We start from the raw sequence: 23,356 nt of genomic DNA on the forward strand, positions 1-23,356 counted from the left end.
GGTTGCCCACACAGTCCTTCAGCTTCTGCTGTGTACTGAAAAACCTGAATATTCTGCCAAAATTATCAGTATCACCTTCTTCAGAGATATTTCACTCTTTGTGAGTGGAGACTTCCAGAGCCCCTTGCCTTTCGTGCTGTTGGCAGAAGCCAAACCAGTGATTCCCTGGGAACTTTTTCCAGTGTGGCAGTGAACGTTCTGTTTTATGGAACCTGGTTAGTGCTGGGTTCTGGAAGGTGGATCCTGGACAGCCATACTGCTAAAATAAACACAGTGCTGAAGGAAATCAGCTTGTGGTTATTTAGCAGCATAGAGAATGAATATGGATCAGTGTTCAGATGTTTGAATTGGAAGTTCTTTACGTAACTTTTACAGCCTTGGATGCACTAGCATTTCTTCAAATCCTAAAGAACCATCAAAAAATGTATTTTAAAAGCTCTTTTGAAGGCAGCTTTCTGTATTAAACTGATTGAACTGAGGGCTGGTGATGTCATTTCCCACAAACTTGCTGCAAAACTCCTATAAAAGCCTAATGTTAGGAAAACCACAGCAGAATGAGAGTGTGCCCAAGGAATAATAATGCCATCAGAGGTGGAGTAACAGCACTCTTGCACCAGCCTGGAAGGGGCCCAGGTGGCTTTTCCCTGAGGAGGTGTTTGAAAGCCTCCTGTCCTCCTGGAAGCCTCTTTGTGCAGTGCTGACACTTCTCAGCACGGGTGTGTGAGGATTCCTGTGATCCTGACAGGAGAAAACAGCCTCGTTGTAAAACAGCCTTTTAAAACAAAATGTTCCATGGAGAGCGAGCTGGCAGCACCATTGTGTGCTTTCTTTGAAATGTCTGCTGATCTAAACTTCTGATCTGCTGAGTTTTGAGCTGCTTTGGTGTATTTTTGTGGCTTCCCTTGGTGGGTGTTTTTAAGGTTCTCCTTGAAGCAGTGCAAGGGCTCGGTGTGCATTAACACCAGCCAGCAATGCCATTCTGGAGCTTTGTGCATATGGGATTTTTACTGCTGGAAAAGGAGTATCCTAGAGGATATTCCTGTAAAGGAATCCTATAAAGGATTTCTCTGTGTGAAAGTAATCAAGTTTGACAAATACATAGCACAAAATTTGCCCACACGTGGTGTAAACATTCTGTGTAAAGTGCAAGTCAGGTTTTATGTTGTGACAAAGCAGAATAAAATAATCTTAGAAAAGAAATGTAACGAATCCTTCTGTGTACCAGGCTCCACTCTCTGTTCCCTCCCCACAATATCCACCAGACTGTTTTTAGAGTGCTGTGATAGGATGAATCTGGTGCCTTTTCTGCTGTGCTGAATTTTGGGCTGAGTACTCTGGCATTTCACTGGTGAAGTACAAACCCAGCTGGGCTTGGGCAGTTGGGGCCAGGATTGCTTCAGGAGGTGCACAATCAAATTAAATGTGTCAAAACAAGAGAGTAAATGCCCTGCTGGGGGTTTGGGCAGTGCCCAGAGGCTCCCACAGAGCTCAAAAAGTCTCTTTTCTCCTTTCCATGGACCTTGTGTGATGATTTCCACCAGCAGGGCAGAAATCTCTGGATCCTCAGGCAAGGGGAAAACATCAGGAGCCTTCTGGATAAGGAAAAAACAGGAGGCTGCTGGCGGGGAAGTCCTTTTTAGAGCAAAGCAGGCTGGAGTGGTGTTAACTCTGTGTCACTGGGTCCTTCTCACAGGCTGGTGCAAATTCATCCTTTATTTTTAGGGAAAAGACATTTTGAGTTACCTTTTCCATCCAGTGAAAACTTTGGCTTTAAGTTTTTTCAACCGTTCCAAGAAAGAAAATGAAATGTTGACTTTAAGCACCTCAGTTAAATACTCCCAAGCTGTGAAAGTGCACATTTAATAGAGGAAAGTTCTGTTTTTAATGCAGTCGTTTGCATTTATAGGAAAGATAAACCCAGTCTGAAGTTACATTTCTCTGAGCCTTTTTTGGTAGAATTTGATCAGCGGTTTAAGTTCCAGGAACACTTCAAAGCAGGCACTTCTCATTGGCCATTTGCAAAATCACCTTCTGAGACTGAGGCTCTGCAAATGCATTTATTCATAGAATATGTCTTGCATTAGTCCTCAGTTGGCCAACAAAATTATCTAAGGCATGTCTGAGGCAGCTACTAAAAAGAAACTTAAAAGACATTACTGTTCTAGTGAAGATGATGCAATCCACTCGAGCTATTATCAGTCTCCAAGTAAAATTAAATACATTCAAATGAACTTGTTCTGAAGGGATTTGATGAATACAGGGCTTTAAAGAAAAGTTGCTTTGAGTGGAGGCCCACCCTTGTAAATTTATTGTGCCTGAAAGCTGAGGTGAAGGGAGGGTGCCTGTCCCCACCCCTGAGCGGAGCCCAGGTTTGCATGGGATGAAAAGGAAGTGACACATGATCTTCCATGTTGTTTTTCTTCATCTCACAGGCCAGCCCTACAACAGTGGAATCTTTGCAGCAGGAAGCAAAATGCTAAATAAGTTGGCTTTTATTCAGATAGGCTTAGAGCAGAGTGGGGTGAATGTTCCCTTTAAATCAGAATTCATAGCTGTTGCCTTGAGGTACCTCAGACAGCACTGCCTGCTGGGGCTGAAATAAAATGTTATTTTTATTTGTTAAAACACTTCATTATCTAAGAGAACAGCAGTGTTTTAAGATTTCAAAGTCTCTTTCATCCTAACTGAGCACAGCAAAGCTCTGCCTCCATCCAGGAATTGTGCAGGGCCATCTGAGGCCAGGCTTAGACTGAAGAGTTCAATTAATGGAGCTGATGCACCAAGTCCAGCAATGCCCACACATTCCAAGCCTTCTGCTGAGCTGGAACAGAGGCTGGACAGAGTTACAAATAAAGCAGGGATTTATTAAAGGATCTCCTCCATGGATGCACCTTGGGCAGCACCAGAGCCCAGCCAGGGCTGCCCCAGGATGAACCAAAATGGTCCCAAAATGCACGAGCGCTCCCGGGGGCTCTCACTGGGATCAGCTCTGCTCCATTTGCACCTTGCAGTTCATTGTCCCATTCCAGCTTTAGCCCAGGCACTCCCATCCTGCTTGTTTTTCTCTCTCCAGCCCACGCTGTTTGTGCTCCTGGGCCTGAGCTTTGGATCATTTGTCCTTGGTGCCCAGCTGGAGCAGGAATTGTTTTGTCTCCCTGCTCTGGAGCCCTGATATGGAGCCCAGAGCCACAGACTAAAGCAGCAGAGAATGTGAAAAATAGAAAATCTAAAGCTGAGGCATCCCTGGGATGCCAGGGTGGGTAAGGAGGGGTCGTTCCCTGGCTCCTCGCTCGGAGCTTTCCGGGCCCATGAGCAGGTGGGGCTGGAGCAGGTGGCTGCTGCTCCACACCCCGGTGACAAATGGCACCGAGTTCCCAATTCCTGCCTCCGCCGCCCTCTGGGGAATGTCTCACGGCTGTCAGAGAACAATTAAGAGGCCATTAGCAGGAAATGCTTTTGCCAAGCCAGCACCTGACACAGCCACTGGATGCACCTTCACTTGTGAGCCAGAAATGCAGCAGCCTTGGTCAGGAGATATTCCCCCAATGGGCACCCTGGCCCTGCTCCAGATTTTATTATTTTATTTTATTTTATTTTATTTTATTTTATTTTATTTTATTTTATTTTATTTTATTTTATTTTATTATTTTATGTTATTTTATTTTATTTTATGTTATTTTATGTTATTTTAATTTATTTATTTTATTTTATTTTACTTTATGTTACTTTATTTTCTCATTTTCTCATTTTAAATTTTATTTTTAATTTTATTTTTATTTTATTCCATTTTAATTTCATTTATTTTTATATTATTCTTAACATCAAGTACTCAAAAAACCCCGATGCCACCTTTTTACGTGGTTTCCGTATCTGTGCCTCTTGTGGCCATCCATGTTACTTTTTTTATTACTAAGCCGTAGCTGGCTGAGCAGCCAGAGCTTTTATAGCAGTGAAATCCTTCTGTGTGGGAGGGTGTGGCCCTTGTGGAAGTTTCAAAGGCAGAGACAATCTTATCTTCCTAAAAAATACGAGTAAATAATTAAAAGCAGGTTTTGAAAGAATCCCTAAAGAGTCATGATAATTTATCAAGGGCAATCAGCAGAGGAGAGCAGAAAGGACTGGTGCTCGGTTTCCCCACAGCCTTCCCTTCCTGATGCCACTCTGATTTTCAGAAAAAAAAAAAGTATCTTTTTAGTTCTTAGCATGTATTTCCCCCTCTTTCCTTTCCCTGCCTGTAAAAAGGAACCGTGTATTTCCCAGGATTTGCTCACCTGGACTTTAGCACCCATGTTTTGAAAGTGAAATCTGATTAATTGCTGCAGGAAGAATGGGATGGGGATGGTTTTGATTTCTTTTCCCCACGAAGCCATTCACACCCCGGGATAACTGCTCCTTCCTGTTTGTCCGACTCATTTACCTGCTCATCCTGCTGGAAATGGAAATGCCTGGGTCAGGGACTTTCTCTCCCCTGCCGGTTGTGTATCAGCCCTGATATTTGCTTGGGGTTTAGCGGGATTAGTGGGTGCTGCCATAAAACAATCGGCATCCTCAAGAGCCGAGGTGTGAAGGGCTGGAATGGAATCTGCTGAATTCATTCCGTGTGCAAATGAGCACACACACAGGTTCAGCTGCAGAGCTCTCCTGCAAGGAAACAAACCTTTCAGGTTTGGGGAGGCTGCTTTTGTTTGTCTTGCTGGACACCCTCTTCCACCTGAGAGCTTTCCATAGCTCTGGGCACAGGGGAGGTTCTGAGCACAGATTAAAGTGTCTGAATGCTCCTGGGTTCTGCCCGTTCAGGGCTTTTTTTTGTTTGGGAACTGTTAGGCATAACTGCATTAATGATTTCAAGTTTTGACATCTATTTTTGTGGTGTTGGAACTCCTGGAGTGTTTCCAGAGTCCTTGCACACTTGCACAGCAGGGAGCTGCCGCTTGTATTTACAGAAAAGCATTGAGAGCAATGGGGACCATTTTGATAAGGATAGAACACTTAAAAAGCACCTGAAGATTTTGAGAACTTGGCTTTAATTACCAAATCCAGCTAAGCTTTATGTGCTTGAACGAGAAATTCATCTCACTTTGCTCTGTTGGAGAACTGTGTCCCCAGAGCCTCACTTTTTTCTACTTGGTGTGTTTTTCACCATTCTCTCATTTGTGCTTAACAAAATACTTTCCCCTTCAAGCCCAAATATTGCAAATGGGAGCAAGGAATGCAGAATATGATGTATTCCAGTTACCCGGGGCACTTGTGTTTTATCTTTGATTTGTGCTGAGAGAAAGGAGATACCAACAGCCCTTCCCTGGCAGGGAGGAGGAGGAGGAGAAGTATTTTCAGCATGACAGCCCTGTGGTGAATCAGCACATCCCCAGGCTGGGTTTCCTGCTGTGGGCAGGACGTGGTGCAGCTCTGGGTGCAGAGATGGGACCCCAAAGTGCCCCTTCCTCACCTCTCCCAGTTCCTGAGACAACCCAGCCACACTCCCACCAGAGCTTCCCACCACTGGGGGAAAGAGCAGGATTTGTGGGGTGAGGAGTATGGGACTTTGGGATGGAGGCTGCAGGAGGAGCAGGAGGCTCTGGGATGGAGGCTGCAGGAGGAGCAGGAGGCTCTGGGATGGAGGCTGCAGGAGGAGCACAGGGCTCTGGGATGGAGGCTGCAGGAGGAGCAGGAGGCTCTGGGATGGAGGCTGCAGGAGGAGCAGGAGGCTCTGGGATGGAGGCTGCAGGAGGAGCACAGAGCTCTGGGATGGAGGCTGCAGGAGGAGCACAGAGCTCTGGGATGGAGGCTGCAGGAGGAGCACAGGGCTCTGGGATGGAGGCTGCAGGAGGAGCACAGGGCTCTGGGATGGAGGCTGCAGGAGGAGCAGGAGGCTCTGGGATGGAGGCTGCAGGAGGAGCACAGGGCTCTGGGATGGAGGCTGCAGGAGGAGCAGGAGGCTCTGGGATGGAGGCTGCAGGAGGAGCACAGGGCTCTGGGATGGAGGCTGCAGGAGGAGCACAGGGCTCTGGGATGGAGGCTGGAGGAGGAGCAGGAGGCTCTGGGATGGAGGCTGCAGGAGGAGCAGGAGGCTCTGGGATGGAGGCTGCAGGAGGAGCAGGAGGCTCTGGGATGGAGGCTGCAGGAGCACAGAGCTCTGGGATGGAGGCTGCAGGAGCACAGGGCTCTGGGATGGAGGCTGCAGGAGCACAGAGCTCTGGGATGGAGGCTGCAGGAGGAGCACAGAGCTCTGGGATGGAGGCTGCAGGAGGAGCACAGAGCTCTGGGATGGAGGCTGCAGGAGGAGCACAGAGCTCTGGGATGGAGGCTGCAGGAGCACAGGGCTCTGGGATGGAGGCTGCAGGAGGAGCACAGAGCTCTGGGATGGAGGCTGCAGGAGGAGCACAGGGCTCTGGGATGGAGGCTGCAGGAGCACAGGGCTCTGGGATGGAGGCTGCAGGAGGAGCACAGAGCTCTGGGATGGAGGCTGGAGGAGCACAGAGCTCTGGGATGGAGGCTGCAGGAGGAGCACAGGGCTCTGGGATGGAGGCTGCAGGAGCACAGGGCTCTGGGATGGAGGCTGCAGGAGGAGCACAGAGCTCTGGGATGGAGGCTTCAGGAGCACAGGGCTCTGGGATGGAGGCTGCAGGAGGTCACAAACCCCTGTCCTACTTTTTGGTATGGGTGGCCTGATTTGCACAATGGTGCCAGTTCACATTGGCTGTTTACAGAGCAGGCAGGATGTGCGCCGCGCTGTCTCACTGCATTATCTGCTCCTGGGATATTTTTAGGCTCTTGCTTCCATGACAAAATATTCAGTGACAGTATATTTGCCCACAAGCCTTTGAAGATCTGTTTTTGCCTCATGGAAGAGCTGCCATTGTTTGGGATTCAGCCAGCCTTTAAGCAGCAGCGCTGTGTGTTTTACAAGTCATCTCCATAATGTTTCTAGAAACAAACTTTGGGTTGCTTTCAGTAAAGCCACGAGTCTGCCTCAGAAAGGTTGAGTTTGTGGCAGCCTGGCTGCTGCTCAGTCCTGGGTGCCAAACAAGTTGTGGGGAATGCTGTGAAAGCAGGGGAGGGTGTGTGTAATTACAATAAACTGAGCAGCCTGTGGAGGAGCTGCTCTGCTCCCTCCTGCCTCTCCCAGATCCGTGCAAGGGGAAGATCTTCCCGGAGATCCCCAGGTCAGGCAGCAGAACTGGAGTGCAGGTTGCTGTTGCAAGTGCTGCAGCTGAAATGTGAGAAAGTCGTGCTCTGAGGAGCAGGACGGAGACTTCTGGTGTGAAGTCCTGGGCCAGAACTGTGGAACTTTCCACCAGCACTGAGAGCTAATTCCCCAAGCTCAGCATATTCAAAGGCTGAATTCAAAACTCATCTTTTCCATGAGTATTTTTTTTTTTCTCACAAGCTAACAATGGATAAAAATAAAATCTTAAGAATTAATCCAGTTAAGCTTTTTCTTGCCAGCTGAGAAGAGAGGGAGACAGGAGGAACAATGAGCACTTTGTTTCTGTTTTGCAATATCTGGTCAGTGGTCAGATACAACAGAGGTGAAGGGGTCACATAACCACAGATCATTTGGAGCTGGATGTGCTGCATTACAGGTCTGGGAGGGACATTTTGGAGGGGATAGAACCAGCACAAAGCCGTGTGGGCATGGTGACTTAAAAGACTGAAGAAGACAAACCTTCTTTTTCAGGCTCATCTATAAATCAATTACCATTTGTTCCTTATTAATAATTTAGCTGCCAAGAACGTGCTTATTGCTTTAGAAGAGGGGGAAAAATACAGACTGTCCCTGTTCTGAGGAGCTGGCAGGCTCAGAGATGCAAGGCAGCACTCCTGGGAATAGCCAGGGAAAACTGTAACCACGGGCTGTATTAATTACTTCAATAATTTTGCACTTTCTGCTCCCTGCAAACCTTTTTGTCTGCTTGCATCGTGTTGATCCTGGTTGGTGCTCTCAGTTTAATCAGCCTAGCCAAAGAAATGAGATGGTGAAGGATCATCCTTCCATCTCTGCAGGGCTGGAAGGAATTTCTGCACCACTGTAATGCTGAAAGCTGCTAAAAGCAGGGAGAGGGGCCCAGGTGGGAGGGAAGGAGAAGCCAGAGGGAAGCATTTGGGGGATGTCCAGTCTGGACATAGAGTTTGGGACAAGCTGCTGTTGGTATGAGCTCTCAAGTGTGTTATAAAAGAGGGCTGGAGTGCCTTGAGGACAAGGTTTTGAACTTAATACCTCTGAGAAGATATGGGACAGTGTGAGAGAGGAGGGTGATTGATGGGTCAGAGTGATAATTTTAGCAGCTGTGTTTTCTGATGGGTTGGAGGAACAAGATATTTATCTGATGTGCCAGAGAGGAGGAAGAGATTAGCTGGGATGACATAAGGACAGGCAAGTTGTTTTGATTGCTAGAAGGAAAAAGAAGGGGTAGGTCTTCACTTGCTTCAGCAGCTTGGATTTTTGGGTTTTTTTTTCCTTTAACTTTTGCATAAGAAAATGTGTCAAACAGAAAATGGTTGGGAAATGCTAGGGGTGGTGTGAAGCAGTGGTCTGGATGGCGAGTAGCTTCTAGGATAAAGTTTGATGCAGCAAGTGTGTGCCAGGATGGGGCTGAACTTTGGGTTTCTGGCTGCAGGTGCAGGCAGTGGCTTTGCCATTCCCCAGCACTGCTGGGGCAGCACAGAGAGACACGACACAGATGAGGTGCAGAATCAGAGAATAACAGAAAGGTTTGGGTGGGAAGGGACCTTAAATCCCACCCCATTCCCCCCCAGCCATGGCAGGGACACCTTCCACAATCCCAGGCTGCTCCAAGCCCTGTCCAGCCTGGCCTGGGACACTGCCAGGGATCCAGGGGCATCCCCAGCTTCTCTGGGCACCTGTGCCAGGGCCTGCCCACCCTCCCAGGCAGGAATTCTTTCCTTGTGTCAAATCCAGATCTCTCCTCTGGCAGTTTAACCCGTTAAGGCACGGCACAGAGCTTGAGCTCAGGGGTGTTGGAATGCAGAGCGTGGAGCTGCCAGTGCTGTCCTCTGGGGGAGAGCCCCTGGCACAGCCCTTGGCATGGGTTTGAGTGCTGGTTTGGGATCAGCTGGCACACTGGACACTGCAGTGTCCTTCCCCTGGCAGCAGCTAGGAGTGACTGCAGCAAGTTCATCTGGGAGAAGGATGTTGTCTGCAGAGTTGGAGGTTTGGGAATGGGATAAGGAAAGTGGGGAGGGGTTGGACTTGCTGGTGTTTAGTGTCTCATTGAGAGGGGGAGTTGGATCCTGTTACAAACAGAGCAGACTCTTAGTAAATAGGCTGAGTGCTGTGAGGGGGAAGGTGGTTGGTCACTGCCTCTGTGTGTTTTAGAGCAATCACATTTGTTTCACGGAGTTGTTTTTTTGAGGATGGAGTGGGTGTGTGGACCAAAGGCTTAGTCACGAGGGGAGGGGAAAGAAAACTGTCTTGACTTGTGAAGTCAAATATTTGTGACTTATCCCATTGTTTCCCTATCTTGTCTGTTCTCACATGCTGTGGGAGTGAGCAGTGCTGCTCCATCTGTGTTTGCCCATTATTCCTTTTTGAGCATCCAGGTATTCCCAGAGCATTCCTGCTCTTTTGCACCTTTGGTCTGGGCTGTGTCCCTCACTCTCCTGCCCTGGAGAGCCCAGGCAGTATTTAGGGAAGGTGTAGATAGTGAGCCCAGGCAGAATTTAGGGAAGGTGTAGATAGTGAGACATCTCCCACCAACAGAACGTGGAGGGTGCTTCAAACCGTGTGGATGATTCAGTGGAAAGCACTCTGTCCTCTGAGTCACTGCTGACCCAGGCACCCAGCAAGTGCATTTTGCTGCTCCAGAGGAGACAGAAAAAGGCCATAATTGAGCCTTACCCCTCTGTGCCTCATCGTGTTGGTTTAGAGGAGCTGGGTGGTTCTGGGGCTGCATTTCATCTGCACAGTGATTATGGCTTGCTCAGAAGTGCCCCCAGAGCTTTGATTTGGAGTGAGGGGTGGTGGTCTCATGGTGCCATCAAAGTGCTGGGATGTTGGTGTTGGCTGCCACGCAGGGTTTTGGTGTCCCTCTCATCCTGGCTGCACCACAGGCATGGACAGATCTATTTGTGCACTTGTAGAATGCTGAAAACACGGAAGGATTTGAAAGAACTGGGAATTGTTTTGTCTTCTCTGGGTTCCCATTCAGGGCACAGCAGAGGGTGTTGGGCTGCTGCTGCAGGACAGGAGGGATCTCTCCAAAGAACTTCCAGATTTTATCTCTGGCATTATTGCCCAGGAAGGTGTGAGGGCTGCGTGGGGCAGAGAGGAGGAGGGCATTCCCAAACAGCATTTTATGCTGTTTTAGCACTTTGGGGAGTGCCAGAAGCCCCTGCACAGCCCAGCCCACCTCTGTGTGCCTGGCACCAGCCAAGAGGGGCCAGAAAGGAAATGAGGAAGAAAAACATCCCTTCTTTCTGGAATTCTGCTGGCTGTTTTCCATCATTTGCCTTCCTGTGTCATTGTCCCCCCAGAGCAGCTGCCAGGTGCTTGTCCCCTGTGTCACTTTGGCCTTCCAGTGGTTGACAGAGGTTGGCATGAAAATCAAAAGCAGCTTTAAAATGTGCTCTGGCTTTTTCAAGTACAAACTAATATTTACCTGTGAGTCTGCTTCCCTCCTCATTCCCTCTCCTTGGCAGGCTCCAGATCTGGTTTAAGCTCAATGTTTAAGCATTTATCCAGTGAGGTTCTCAGGACATGAATATCAAATATTCTTTGGAGTTTGGAAGGGGGGGAAGGGGGAGCTGACTACAGGAAAGGTACCTGAAATGGCTCTCTGTTCCTTAAATGTGAGTTTGGATGCAGTTGATATTTTCAGCTGTTCGTAATGGACACCTCATGGAAAACTTTTGAAAAACATCTCATTTGGGAACAGTTCTGTGTCCTGTGGTGGTTGAAAGGTGACTTGTTTTCATGCTGGGGTTTTTTCTGGACTGTTCTTTAATCACTTCTTGCCTCAAGCTTTTATTACTGCTGACATTTACATGAAAATAAGGTATTTGTTTATGTTGATTTTAGCCACTTGCTTTTTCCTGCTGCATTTTCTGTCACCCCAGCTGGATTTCCACGGAGCAATAGCAATGATGAAACCCTGACAGGAAGGCCCCTGTGCACGCACACGCTGGAGATCCTGTTTGGGTGATAAGAGTGACTTAGCGTGATCCTGGTGCTTTGGAGAGCTCTTATTCATGGAGCTGCTCTCCCACACATCCTGCATTAGTCAGAGCTCAGCTTTGGAATTAGACATCCAGAAGCACCAGGGCAGGGAAGAGTGAAGGACAGAGGGAAATGGTGCATCCAGACAGCAGCACCGTGGAAAAAATCACATTTTTGGCAAGCAGAGAATTCCTTGTGTCTCGCAGCATGGGGAAGATAAGATACTCTTCCCCCTCCTTTTCTCAAAGTTTTTCAGTTTTTTTTAAACATAATCTGTAATTTAGGGAGGCAGAATTTGGCTTCCATGAATAAGATAATTATCTTGGCTGGAGGAGGTGGCTGAGGGAGTGACTTCTGCTGCGAGTGAAAACAGCCCTTGCCCCTGCTCTGGAGAGTCACAGGAAGAAAGGAACCTTTCAGGTAGGCCCCATACAGAGCTTCCTTTTTGCTGCTGAGAGTTTGAGGTGGGGGAAAAAAATATTTCAGCTGAAGCTTCTTCCACCTCTCTGGTCCAAAGAACCCTTTTTTCTTACTGTAAGAATAGATCAGAGTAATAACCCCAAAAGCAGCAGCACCTCCTGTCTGCCCCCAGCCTCCTCAGAGGTGCTGTAAAAGCTGATTATGAGACAGAGGAGTTTCCAAAATGCTTCCTCCAAACACAGCCAACACTGATTTCACTGGCAGTTACCACCAGAAGGGATTGTTCAGTATTAACTCGTGTGAGTTTTAATGAGCAGCTCCATCTGAAATCTGCAGCTCTCCCCAAAGACATCCCGTTCTTTTGGGCTGATTTTGGGGCTGGATTGTTCCTGCATGGCTGGTGACTCACAACGGGGCAACTCAGAGTTGTAAAATGAACAGAGCCTGCTTCCAGTACCCTTTTCACCTCAGCACACACCTTGTGTTGAGTCCTGCTGGAAACTCCTGGTGGAAACTCCGGGGTTTGTTTGGGTCGCTCTGTGTCATCGGGGTTAGGGGGAAGCCTGTGGGAATTGCTCTGGGATGAAGCACATGGGAAGTGATTCACCCACAACTGATTCACTGGAGCTGGGAAAGCTCCTTTGGAATACAGAGCTGGGTAAATAATACCCAGAGCTGGGTAAATAATTCCTTGGGAAAAGGGGAGAGCCTGTAAGGAACCCAGAAAGATTTCTGTAAGCGAGCTGGGTTTTATTTAAAGGAGACCAGATCCCCTCACGTGTGGGATGGATCCCAAAGGACATCCCTGGGGAGGAGCTTGGAGGAAGTCTGTGGGACCAGGTCCCCTTGTTTGTGGTGTGCTGTTAATTGCTACTGGTTGTGCAAATAATTACATATGTGAGTGGCTGCTAACCCAGCTTGAAAAGCAGCAGAACACAGAGCCAGTGGGATTAGGGGAAGACTTAAAAGGCCTCTGTAATTCCAGCAGAGCACTGATCTATCTGTGCCTTAAGTTGCTTTTGAAAACGGGAGATGGGCACTCTGGAAAATTTCACCCTGGATCTCATTATCCGTGCGGGGGAGGTCCAAACACAGATGGGCAAACCTGCAAATAGCTGCTTTTCAAATTACAGGAAAAGCAGCAACGTTTTCACTATATAATAAAGAAAATAACAGCAACGAACCTCGAGTAGCCTCAAACTATTCCAAACAAGATAATTGGAGGCTGGAGCACAATGTATTTTTAGCTATATCTGCTATAAAGTAAACATGTTCTTTGTCCAGGACCACCAGAAATGTTTCCATAAGAAATGTTGGCTTTGTCCCAACTTGATAGAATGCACAAACATTTGTCTGAGGAGCCAGTTCCGACTCTGGCATTTATATGAAGGTTCTCTTGAAGGCACTGGGAATTGTATGTATGGTGAAGGGGAGGCCAAGGTCTTAAAACTGTCATTTTTCCACCCTCCCTTGGATAACTCCTTTTGCTTTTGTTAGCACACACATATTTGGGGCAGCAGTTCTTGGTGTGAGGCTTCTGTCCAAGCACTGTGCAGCACATGAGTTTCTTTTTCCTTTCTTTCCTGGGTTCTCTTGCTCTGCTTTATCTGGGTTATAGCAACAGCTGATGCTGATTTGCAGAACTCTCTTGATTTCAGTGAAAATAGGAGCGTTTTTCCCCCTGCAGCATCAAGAAGATGCACACAGAAACTGGATATTAAATGTAAATCAGTGTAAGCACCATGGAGGCTGACAGAATAACTGAGTTTTACAGCAGCTTTTTTTTGCCTTTTTCTTCTTTTTGATTGCCACGTGCTCCATTAATTCAGCCTCCCTTGAAATGCTTTTGTTTTGGATGCATTCTGGGTTATGGAAGATGATCTGAATTTCCTTGGCATTTCCATCCATCCCTTTTCTCCTCCTGAAAGTGCCTTGCCCATGCAAGCCCACGGCCCCATCAGGATGCCTGGAGTCTCCTGGGAGAGGGGAAGCTGCTGCTTTGCTTGGATGAAAGTGTGTTGGGTTTTGGATTTCAGCTCTGGAGTTAAATACGGGATTCTGGGAAGAAATGACGAGCTCTGATAAATGACTTTTCAAAAAGGCACGTTCAGAAACCTCTCCTGTGTCCACTCCCTGCACCCTTAAGGCTCAAGCACAAATAAATTTCAATGAATCTGACACACATTTGGGCCAATAAACTTTGCTGAAATAAATAAAAGGACCAGGACTGCTTAGAAAAACTGGGTTTCACATTTAGAGGTACCAGGGATGCAATACAGCCTCAAATTCCACTTCCCCCCTTATTTTCTATGGAGAAAAGGCAGAAATATTGGAATGTATATTAGGAAGTTTGGAACTGGGTTTGTGATTAAACCTTAATTAAGCATTAGGATATGTTCTGTCCTTTCTGGGGTAGGAGGATGTGTGCTTGGGTCTCTGGGGTATCTTATTTGTTTGCTGTGCTCCTGGCTATCAGGAAAAGGAGAAGCTGAAAGAAAGAGAGTGGCATAAAATTACAAAATGGCTAAAAATAGAGGAGAGGGAGCTGGGTTTGGTAGCCACCAACCAATATCCTGTAGCTGGGGCAGAAACGGAAGGGGTGTAAATAACAGAGATCTGTAAAAAATACAGGAGAAAAAATAGTTGATAATGTATGAGAAAATGAGATCTCTCCATAGCTTTAAAGAAATCTGAATTAAACTGAGAGTGGAAGGGGGACAAGGCTCTGTGGAGCAGCAACAATGGGCAGAGAGTTTATGGTAAACCAATAAAATGTACTTATGTCTGAATGTGAAATTAGACTCTGAAAAATACGGTCTCAAGGCACCTGCTAAAGAGCTTACTGGAATCTTAATAAATGACTCATGCTGTCATAATCTGATCCTGACATCAACTCCCAGGGCTGGAGTTCTTCAGCTCTGCCGAGGGGGAAGGGGAGGCTGCAAAGACTGGGATGGAAATGGGCAGGTAAAAAACCATTTACACAAGAGATACTGATAATTTTTGCTATTATCAGCTCCTCTGCAAACCCTGAACAAACGAGATTTGAGCAGAGGAATTCTGCAGCACCAGAAGAAAACATGATTTTCTCTTTGCCTTTAAAATCTTTACCTGGTGCTGTGGGTTGTTTTGTAAAGGATGTGTGGTTTTCCTTCCAAATCCAACAGAGAATTTTAGTGGGAAGAAAAAAAAAAACAGATGAGAGAGTTACCAGCACAAAATAGGGGTGATTATTGAGAGTATAGAGGGAGAAATTCATTCTTCTCTCCTTGTCTTGGCTCTGCCACAAACTTTTCTTTTGCTTTGGGAAAATCCTTTAACTCCATTCATTTTGAGGTTGTAAAAACTTTCCCTCTCCATAGACATATGTTGAAAATTGCACATTTATTAATTATTTTAATCTTCTATAAATTTTAAACAGGAGTGTTAATTATTAGTTTCCTCTCTGGCAGCACATTGCAAACCTCACTTTGACACAGGGAACTTCTTTTCCAGGCCTTGAATGACAGCACTGTTAAAAGTGCCCCAGAAATTGGAAAATTCAGCGATGCTGAGCAAATTGAGGGGAAAGAGATGGCAAAGGATCAGCTTTGGACTTACAAATGTGCTGCGTGGGTCATTTTTTTATTCCCTCTTGTTGATTTGGCCGCTGTTGAGGGAAAGTTGAGATTTTATCCAAGTGCTCAGTGAAGCCCTGTGGATATTACAGAGCTCTGCACACAACAGCCAGACCCTGCTACAAGAATAAATGCTAATTTCCCTGCTGCAGCCCAGATGCAGGGCCAGTAAGGAACCACTTACCATGTTCTGTGTTCAGGAGAAAATCACAGCCTGTGGCCACAGTTCTTGATGAATTTTAGAGCAACTGGCAACTTATTAGTCATGGGTTTAAAAAACAGCTCCTGCACGTGGTTTTTAAAGCGAATAATTTCAATTTTTCTTCCTTTTTTCCCCTTCTTTCCCTTTTTGCACACATTGATGTTACTGGATAATTGAGTTTTTCAGGCATTTTGCTCTCTTGCAAGATTAATGACAGGGATATAAAACTGATGGGGAAGGGATTGGATCTCTAATGGAGTAAATCTGAATTTTTCCAACCTGGGCAAAACTATTTGATTCCTTAGATCACTTCCCTTAATTTGCACTCCCAGTTTTTGCACCCCTGATTTCAGCTTTGCTTTTAAAGCAGGAGAATGGGTGCAAGGAAGAGTTTCAGTATCCATCTAAAGATAGCTGCAAAATGCTCCAAGAGGTACAAATAAAATAACCAAAATCTTTCAGAACGTGGGGTGGGTTTTTTTGTCTTTCGCAATTCAGGATCTTACAAATTAAATACAGTTAAAAAAAGCAACCACAAAACAAACCCAACAGAAAAACCCCAACAACAACAAACCCCAAACAAGCAGAAAAAAAACCCCAATCAGGCCTGGAAATCAAATTCAGGTTGTGCAATGTTCTCCTGCCTAATTCAGACAGATTGTTTAAAAAAAGCCTCAATGTTGCTGTCATTTTTTTCCCTCCCCTCCCTGCTTTTGCCATTAAAGCCTCACCATTGCCCTTTGCTCTTTGAGCAGCTCTTGGCCTTGGAGAGGCAGCTTGGAGTGGTAAATTTCCCTAGGAAATGGCTTTTAAGGATGGATCCATCCCAAAGGTGCTCAGCCTGAGGGGTTTTTGGTTCTCAAGGACCCCATGCAGTGTCGGAATACTTGGATGACAAAGCAGAAATTATGCTGGTTTTTTAGAGAAAAATCCAGTACTAAATTTTGGCCAAAAAATATCAGTAATTTCCAAATCAATCCTGTTAAATAATATGGAATAATAGATGTTTCAAGGCAGTTGTACAGGGAGAGCTGCTCAGCCCAGGCTGGGTCAAGGAAAGGTAAAAGGGAGGAATAATTCAGCATCCCAAGGGAAATTTGGGGTTAAATTCTGCTAATTGTAATGAACTCTGGGTGTGCTGAGCTCTGGGATGCTTTGGGATCAGCCCGTGCCTCAGAACAGGACCAGGAGGGGGAAGAAGTTGGGTGTGCCCTGGAGATCATTATGGGATGGCTCTGCACATGGGACACGTGCTGGGGTCACCCCTGGGCAGAGCAGTGTCGGCTCCTCTCATCTCCTGCCCCATCTCAGCCACACCAGGAGTTTGTTCCTTGGCAGAAAATACTCCTTGAGGGCTGAGGAAGATGCTGCTGGAGGCTTGGGGCAGGACAGCAGGAGGAAGTGGAGCTGCCCTGTTCCTCTGCCACCTTTCAAGGACCTGCAGACGATGCTGTTTTGTCCCAAGTCCCTCCGTGGGGAGCCTGAGGAGAGATTTCCCAACCAGAAAAACCCAAGGAACCCCCAGGGCTTTGGGGAAATATCATTCCTTTTACCTTATCTCTTATGGAGGGGAGAGGGCGAGGTTGCTGGAATTGAAAATAAACCAGATGGCTCTGTCATTGTGAAAAGTCTCTTCAGATAAGAGTGCAGGGAATTCCATCTCTGTGCTGTGGGCAGAGCCTGGCGTGGGGGCAGGAAGGGCCCTTTCCCCCCCAGCTGACTGGGGAGTTGGTTTTTGGGGAATGCAGGGAGAGCCCCATCCTTGGAAACAACCCCAAAGTCAAACACATTTTGTGTTAATGCCCCACCTCAGCTGCTCAGTGTCCACGTGCTGCTGGACACTGGGAGCAGGAGTAACACTTCCCACAGCTGGGACACTTGGAATATTCTCTCTGAGTCTTCTTTTGTCTCTTTTTTCCTCACTTGGATGCAAGAAATGCTGCCAAGCAGGCATAGATGAGGGGGATGGAGAAACACTCCTGGTTTATTCCCTGTCTCGTCTCCTTTTGCTAAATTCAGTGAATATTTTCATATGTTGTTGTTTTTAAAGTTTTTCCAACCTGATTAGTTCTGAGGTCACATCACTGCAGTCTTGGCTCCAGTGAAATCAGCACCAGAATTCCCAGCTTCCCCAGAAGCTCAGGTCTAGCCACTGGGGATATTCCCCAATTTTGGCTGGAATCAGTTGTGTTTTGCCTTCCCTGTTGTTGTAGCAGTGTTTGTAAAGGTGTGTGTGGTACCAAGCTGTGCCAGAGGAGCTTTTGGGAAGACTCTCTTAGGGCAGCCCAGATGAGCCCAGCCTCTTTGGGATAATTGTTTGTGTGTTTTGCTTTGGGTTCACTTGGTTTTTCTAACTCTGCTGCCAACACAAAGAACCAGGGGAAATAATTCCGAGTAAAATTTCTATTTTCTTTATTTTTCTCTCTCCTTGACAAATTAAAAAAGAGAAATATTTCATTTCACCAAAGCCCTGAAGTGGTTCATTTGGGTCATTAGGAAAGGCAAGGGAAATGAAGGGTTAGACTTCAAAGGAAGTGCCTGGGGGCAGCTCCCATTCATCCAGGATGGAGGAGACCCTGCTCCAGCTTTTTCCTCTGCTGGAGAGGAGTTCAAAACTCTTGTCCTGCTTCCTGGGAAGGTTTGCTAAGAAGAGGCTGTTCTGAGTTGGGGATGGGATTAGGTGAAAAATGAGCTGGCGGAGACATAGGGTAGATGTAAAAATAAAAATAAGCAATGCTGTAAAAAAGCTCTTTATTTGCTTTCAAGCTGCAAGTTGGAAAATGAAAGTGGAAGTCTTGGTTGGTTGTAAGGTTCCTGAACTTTACATAGACATTGTAGATAAATGTAAAAAAATGGTATCTATATTTATTTTGTCACAATGACAATTCATCTATGTGTGTTTTAAAAGTCCAGGTTTATTAACACAAATTTAAGATGTAACACCTTTCCAAGCACAGCAGAGATGGCTGAGAGCTGTTGTGCAAACCCTGCTTGTTTAGGACATGTCAGTGTTTTGAGTACCACTGAATTGTCATGTTCCTACTGGCTGTAGCTTTTGTCTCTGCCTCCTGATCAACCATAAAATAGTAAAGAAACAATTTGAAAATCCAGTATCTAAGAGTAAATCCAGAGCAGAGCTGTTACATGAAAGAAGTACTATTTGTTGAGGATACTTCATCCAGTGCCTAAAGGAGTTCCAGGAGAGCTGGAGAGGGACTTGGGACAAGGGATGAAGTGACAATTTGAAAATCCAGATATCCAAGAGTAAATCCAGACCAGAGCTGTTACATGAAACAAATATTATTTGTTGAGGATACTTCATCCAGGGCATAAAGGGGCACCAGGAGAGTTGGAGAGGGACTTGGGACAAGGGATGAAGTGACAGGACTCAGGGAATGGCTTCAGACTGAAACAGGGTGGGGTTAGCTGGGATATTGGGAAGGAATTGTTCCCTGGGAGAGTGGGATGGGGCTGGGATGGAATTCCCAGAGCAGCTGGGGCTGCCCCTGGATCCCTGGCAGTGCCCAAGGCCAGGCTGGACATGGGGGCTTGGAGCAGCCTGGGACAGTGGGAGGTGTCCCTGCCATGGCAGGGGTGGCACTGCATGGGCTTTAAGATCCCTTCCAACCCAAGCCAGGCTGGGATTCCAGGATTTTACTGCTTTTGGAGGGAAATCCTTGCCCTGAAGATGGGCACCAGCGGCCCCCTGGCAGCGCTGGGTGTTAGTGGCCATGCTGGGTGTTGGTTGGTGACCATGCCAGGTGTTTGTTATTGACCATGCTGGGTGTTGATTGGTGACCATGCCGGGTGTTGGTGACCATGCCAGGTGTTGGTTGGTGACCATGCCGGGTGTTGGTGACCATGCCGGGTGTTTGTTGGTGACCATGCCGGGTGTTGGTGACCATGCCGGGTGTTTGTTGGTGACCATGCCGGGTGTTTGTTGGTGACCATGCTGGGTGTTGGTGACCATGCCGGGTGTTTGTTGGTGACCATGCCGGGTGTTTGTTGGTGACCATGCCGGGTGTTGGTGACCATGCTGGGTGTCTGTTGGTGACCATGCTGGGTGTTTGTTGGTGACCGTGCTGGGTGTCTGTTGGTGACTGTGCCAGGTGTTTGTTGGTGACCGTGCCGGGTGTTTGTTGGTGACCATGCTGGGTGTTGGTTGGTGACCATGCTGGGTGTTTGTTGGTGACCATGCCGGGTGTTTGTTGGTGACCGTGCCAGGTGTTTGTTGGTGACCGTGCCGGGTGTTGGTGACCGTGCTGGGTGTTGGTGACCATGCTGGGTGTTGGTGACCATGCTGGGTGTTGGTTGGTGACCGTGCTGGGTGTTGGTTGGTGACCATGCTGGGTGTTTGTTGGCGACCATGCCGGGTGTTGGTGACCGTGCCGGGTGTTGGTGACCGTGCCGGGTGTTGGTTGGTGACCGTGCCGGGCTAGAACCACCCGTGTGTTAACTCTGGGCTCAGCACCCCTGTGTGCTCCTCTGCAGGTCCCTGGATGGGCGGCTGCAGGTGTCCCACAGGAAGGGCCTCCCCCACGTCATCTACTGCCGCCTGTGGCGCTGGCCCGACCTGCACAGCCACCACGAGCTGCGCGCCATGGAGATGTGCGAGTTCGCCTTCAACATGAAGAAGGACGAAGTCTGTGTCAACCCCTACCACTACCAGAGAGTGGAGACCCCAGGTACCACCACAGCCCTGCCCTCCTCTGCCTCTCCTGCAGCAGGAGGCATCTCCAAGGGCATTCCCAGGAGATCCCTGCTCAGTCTCTCCTGCAGCAGGAGACATCTCCAAGGGCATTCCCAGGAGATCCCTGCTCAGTCTCTCCTGCAGCAAGAGGCATCTCCAGTGGCATTCCCAGGAGATCCCTGCTTGTCCTCTGCCTCTCCTGCAGCAGGAGACATCTCCAAGGGCATTCCCAGGAGATCCCTGCTCAGTCTCTCCTGCAGCAGGAGGCATCTCCAGTGGCATTCCCAGGCACAGTGGGTCTGTTATTGGTGATAATCCCTTACTCTATGGAGTAGGATAATTTATGAACCTGCACTCAGGGGGAAAATATCGTTGGGAATTGATGAAATCCAAGTGAGCAGGTTCCCAGTGTGCATCGTGTGCACATAACTCACAGAAGGCACCATAGCAGTGTTCTGTGCATCCCTCACTGCTGGGGTTAAATTAAGGATAAACTGTTGAGCTGGGTCTAAGAACAGCTCCCTGCTTCCTGTTCTGGAGTCTCCTCCTGCCTCTGGAAGAGACTTTGATCTGGAGCTGCAGGAGCTTCTGCTGCGTGTCAGCACAGATCTGCAGAGCCAGGCAGGATGTTTATGCTAATCCCACCTGCCTGCTCCATCCTCTGGGAAACTCATTCCTTGGGAATCATGGGGTGCACCATCTCTTAAATGGTGTTTCAAGCAGAGCTGAAAGGGGGCAGAGAGACCAGATGTGCTCAGATAAGCTCTATCCCATTCCCAGCTGGGAATAAACAGCATCCTCACCTGCTGCTGTTATTCCAGAGGCAAACATCAAATCCTGTCCCTTAACGAGCCCCTGTCTTTAAAGCTGTTACTCCAAACTGGTTTCTCCTCGTTTCCTGCTGTTTCACTCACTCCATTTCATGGCTGCTGCCTGTTCTCCCTCCCCAGTGCTGCCTCCGGTGCTGGTGCCTCGGCACACGGAGATTCCGGCCGAATTCCCGCCCCTGGATGACTACAGCCACTCCATCCCAGAGAACACTAACTTCCCTGCAGGTATCGAGCCCCAGAGCAACTACATTCCAGGTACCTTGTGTCTTCCATACAGGGAGCAGAGGGAAGGGTCAGAGAGCACAGGGAATCCTGCCTGGGCATCCCAGACTGGGAATCTTCCTTTCCAGCCTTCCTCTGGAGCCACAGAGTGCAGAAATAGCTGGGAATTGTGAATGTGGGCACTCAACATGTTCATGGCTTTGTTTGGTTGGGTTTAAACTCACCTCTGCATTCAGTGGTACAACCACAGTTTATTGTGAAATCTAAACTGGATGTTCCCTTACCGGGTTGAGATTGGAATGAAATTCGGCCATTTTGAGTAAAACTCTCCAAATTTCTGATGGAATTGAGCTCTTCTATTTATGTATCTCTTTTACAAGCAATTTACACCTTATTTGCATGGACAAGTTATGCAGCTGCACTCCAGGAGAGGAAAAATATGTGGACAGAAAACTGCCTCCATGGCTTAAAGTTTCATGGGACTGAAAATCCGGATTTTTTTGTTTTCCCCCTCCTCTGTTATTCACAAATATGGATATGACCCTGGCTGTGCTGGCTCCTCCTTCCAGCAGCTTGAGAAAGAGAAGTAATAAAAAAGAATTTGAGCTCCTTGTGAATTAAAAAGTGAATGTTTTTGGTGCCTAAAATCTAGACTTTGCAGTTGCACTGACAGTGTGATGGTTTTGTGCCTCCAGAGACCCCTCCTCCAGGCTACCTGAGTGAGGATGGAGAAACCAGTGACCACCAGATGAACCCCAGCATGGATGCAGGTGAGTCACCTTTGGGGTTTTAATTTAGTGGCTGTATCCCAAAGGAAGTTCAGTGGTCAGGTTTTCTCTCCTTGCCACAAAAAGAAGTAGCCAGGTTTGGAATGAGGGTACCTAATTTATGTTCAAATAATCCACATATTATGTTCAGATAACCCATATTAATGTTCAGATGTTGTGGACTTCCCTTGTTATAGAAGAACAAATAAAGAAACCAGCTCAGAATGGTGTGAAAGGAAAAATAAAAATGGGCTGCACCACCTGTCTGCATCCATGGGACATCCAAGTGCAGATATTGAAAATATAGGCCCAGAACTTGTGGCAAATGTACATGATTGAGGATAAAACTCTGACATCTTTTTGGTCAGATCTGTGTAACCTGATCCAATGCTCCATTGTCCCAAACCCAGCAGGATTTGGGATATAAAGTGTTATGGTTTTAATTTTATTTTGTCTGGCAGTGCACACCCAAGCTCTTTAATGCCCAGCTAACTGGGTTTGTCAGGATGATACCTGAAAGCAAAACAGCCAAGTGCTGCTCAGTTTGGAAAACTAATGGGTTAAACTCCAGTGAATTCCTTGTGAAGGGGCATCAAGTTGATGTTTGAAAGCTCCTGTAAGGAGTAGTGAACATCAGAGAAGCTGCAGTGTCAGAAATGAGCCTGCAGTGAGCAGTGGGTTGTCCCTCCAACAAGCCTGGGCAGCACTGCAGATCCTGTGAATGTTTTTCCTGGTGCAGATTCCATAGCAATAATTACCCCATCTTGATTTTCAGGTTCTCCAAACTTATCACCAAACCCCATGTCTCCAGCACACAACAACCTGGGTAAGCACATGATCTTGGGAGCTGTAATTACAGTCAAGAGGGTGACATTTGAATGATGCTGTTGAGTTTGTGCACTTCTTGCAATATTCCAATGGTTTTAATCTGCCAGAGGGCAGCTTTGGATTGGATGTGAGCAGGGAATTGTTCCCTGGGAGGGTGGGGAGGGGCTGGGATGGAATTCCCAGAGGAGCTGTGGCTGCTTCTGGATCCCAGGGAGCGTCCATGGCCAGGCTGGAGCACCCTGGGACAGGGGAAGGTGTCCCTGGACAAGGCAGGAGGTGGAACTGGATGGGATTTAAGGTCCTTTTTAATCCAACCCAGCCTGGAATTCTGTGAGACTGAGCATGGTCTGAGCAGAGAGAAGTGGAGGAGATTGGTTGGTGTGGGGTTGGAGAGGCCAAATAACCAGGGAATGTGCAGGAATGCCAGGGAATGGAGAGGTCATGGACAGCATTCCTGGAGGTGGTGCTGGTGGGGGAGATGCACAAAGCACAGGTGCAGGGGAGGACTGATCTGGCTCACAGCAGCTGCTTTTCCTCACCCAAACCCAAGTCACTCTGCAATCTGGAGTTGTTTTCCCCCCCAGCACCATCCTGGGCACAGGGA

The 23,356-nt window shown here is 47.6% G+C and overlaps 1 protein-coding gene across 2 annotated transcripts in view; it reads left to right on the forward strand.

Annotated features, from left to right (window-relative positions):
• SMAD3 (SMAD family member 3) overlaps nucleotides 1–23,356 on the forward strand; it is a 72,942-nt gene that overhangs the window by 32,352 nt on the left and 17,234 nt on the right. The window contains exons 2-5 of one of the 2 annotated variants that reach the window (XM_053988110.1): nucleotides 19,907–20,100; nucleotides 21,056–21,190; nucleotides 21,853–21,927; nucleotides 22,700–22,750. In XM_053988110.1, coding sequence (XP_053844085.1) covers nucleotides 19,907–20,100; nucleotides 21,056–21,190; nucleotides 21,853–21,927; nucleotides 22,700–22,750 — 455 coding nt within the window. The remainder of the gene's footprint in view (nucleotides 1–19,906; nucleotides 20,101–21,055; nucleotides 21,191–21,852; nucleotides 21,928–22,699; nucleotides 22,751–23,356) is intronic. The other variant, XM_053988111.1, reaches the window with a different exon arrangement.

The sequence above is a fragment of the Vidua macroura genome, chromosome 12 (genome assembly GCF_024509145.1).
Source record: "Vidua macroura isolate BioBank_ID:100142 chromosome 12, ASM2450914v1, whole genome shotgun sequence".
NCBI lineage: Eukaryota > Metazoa > Chordata > Aves > Passeriformes > Viduidae > Vidua > Vidua macroura.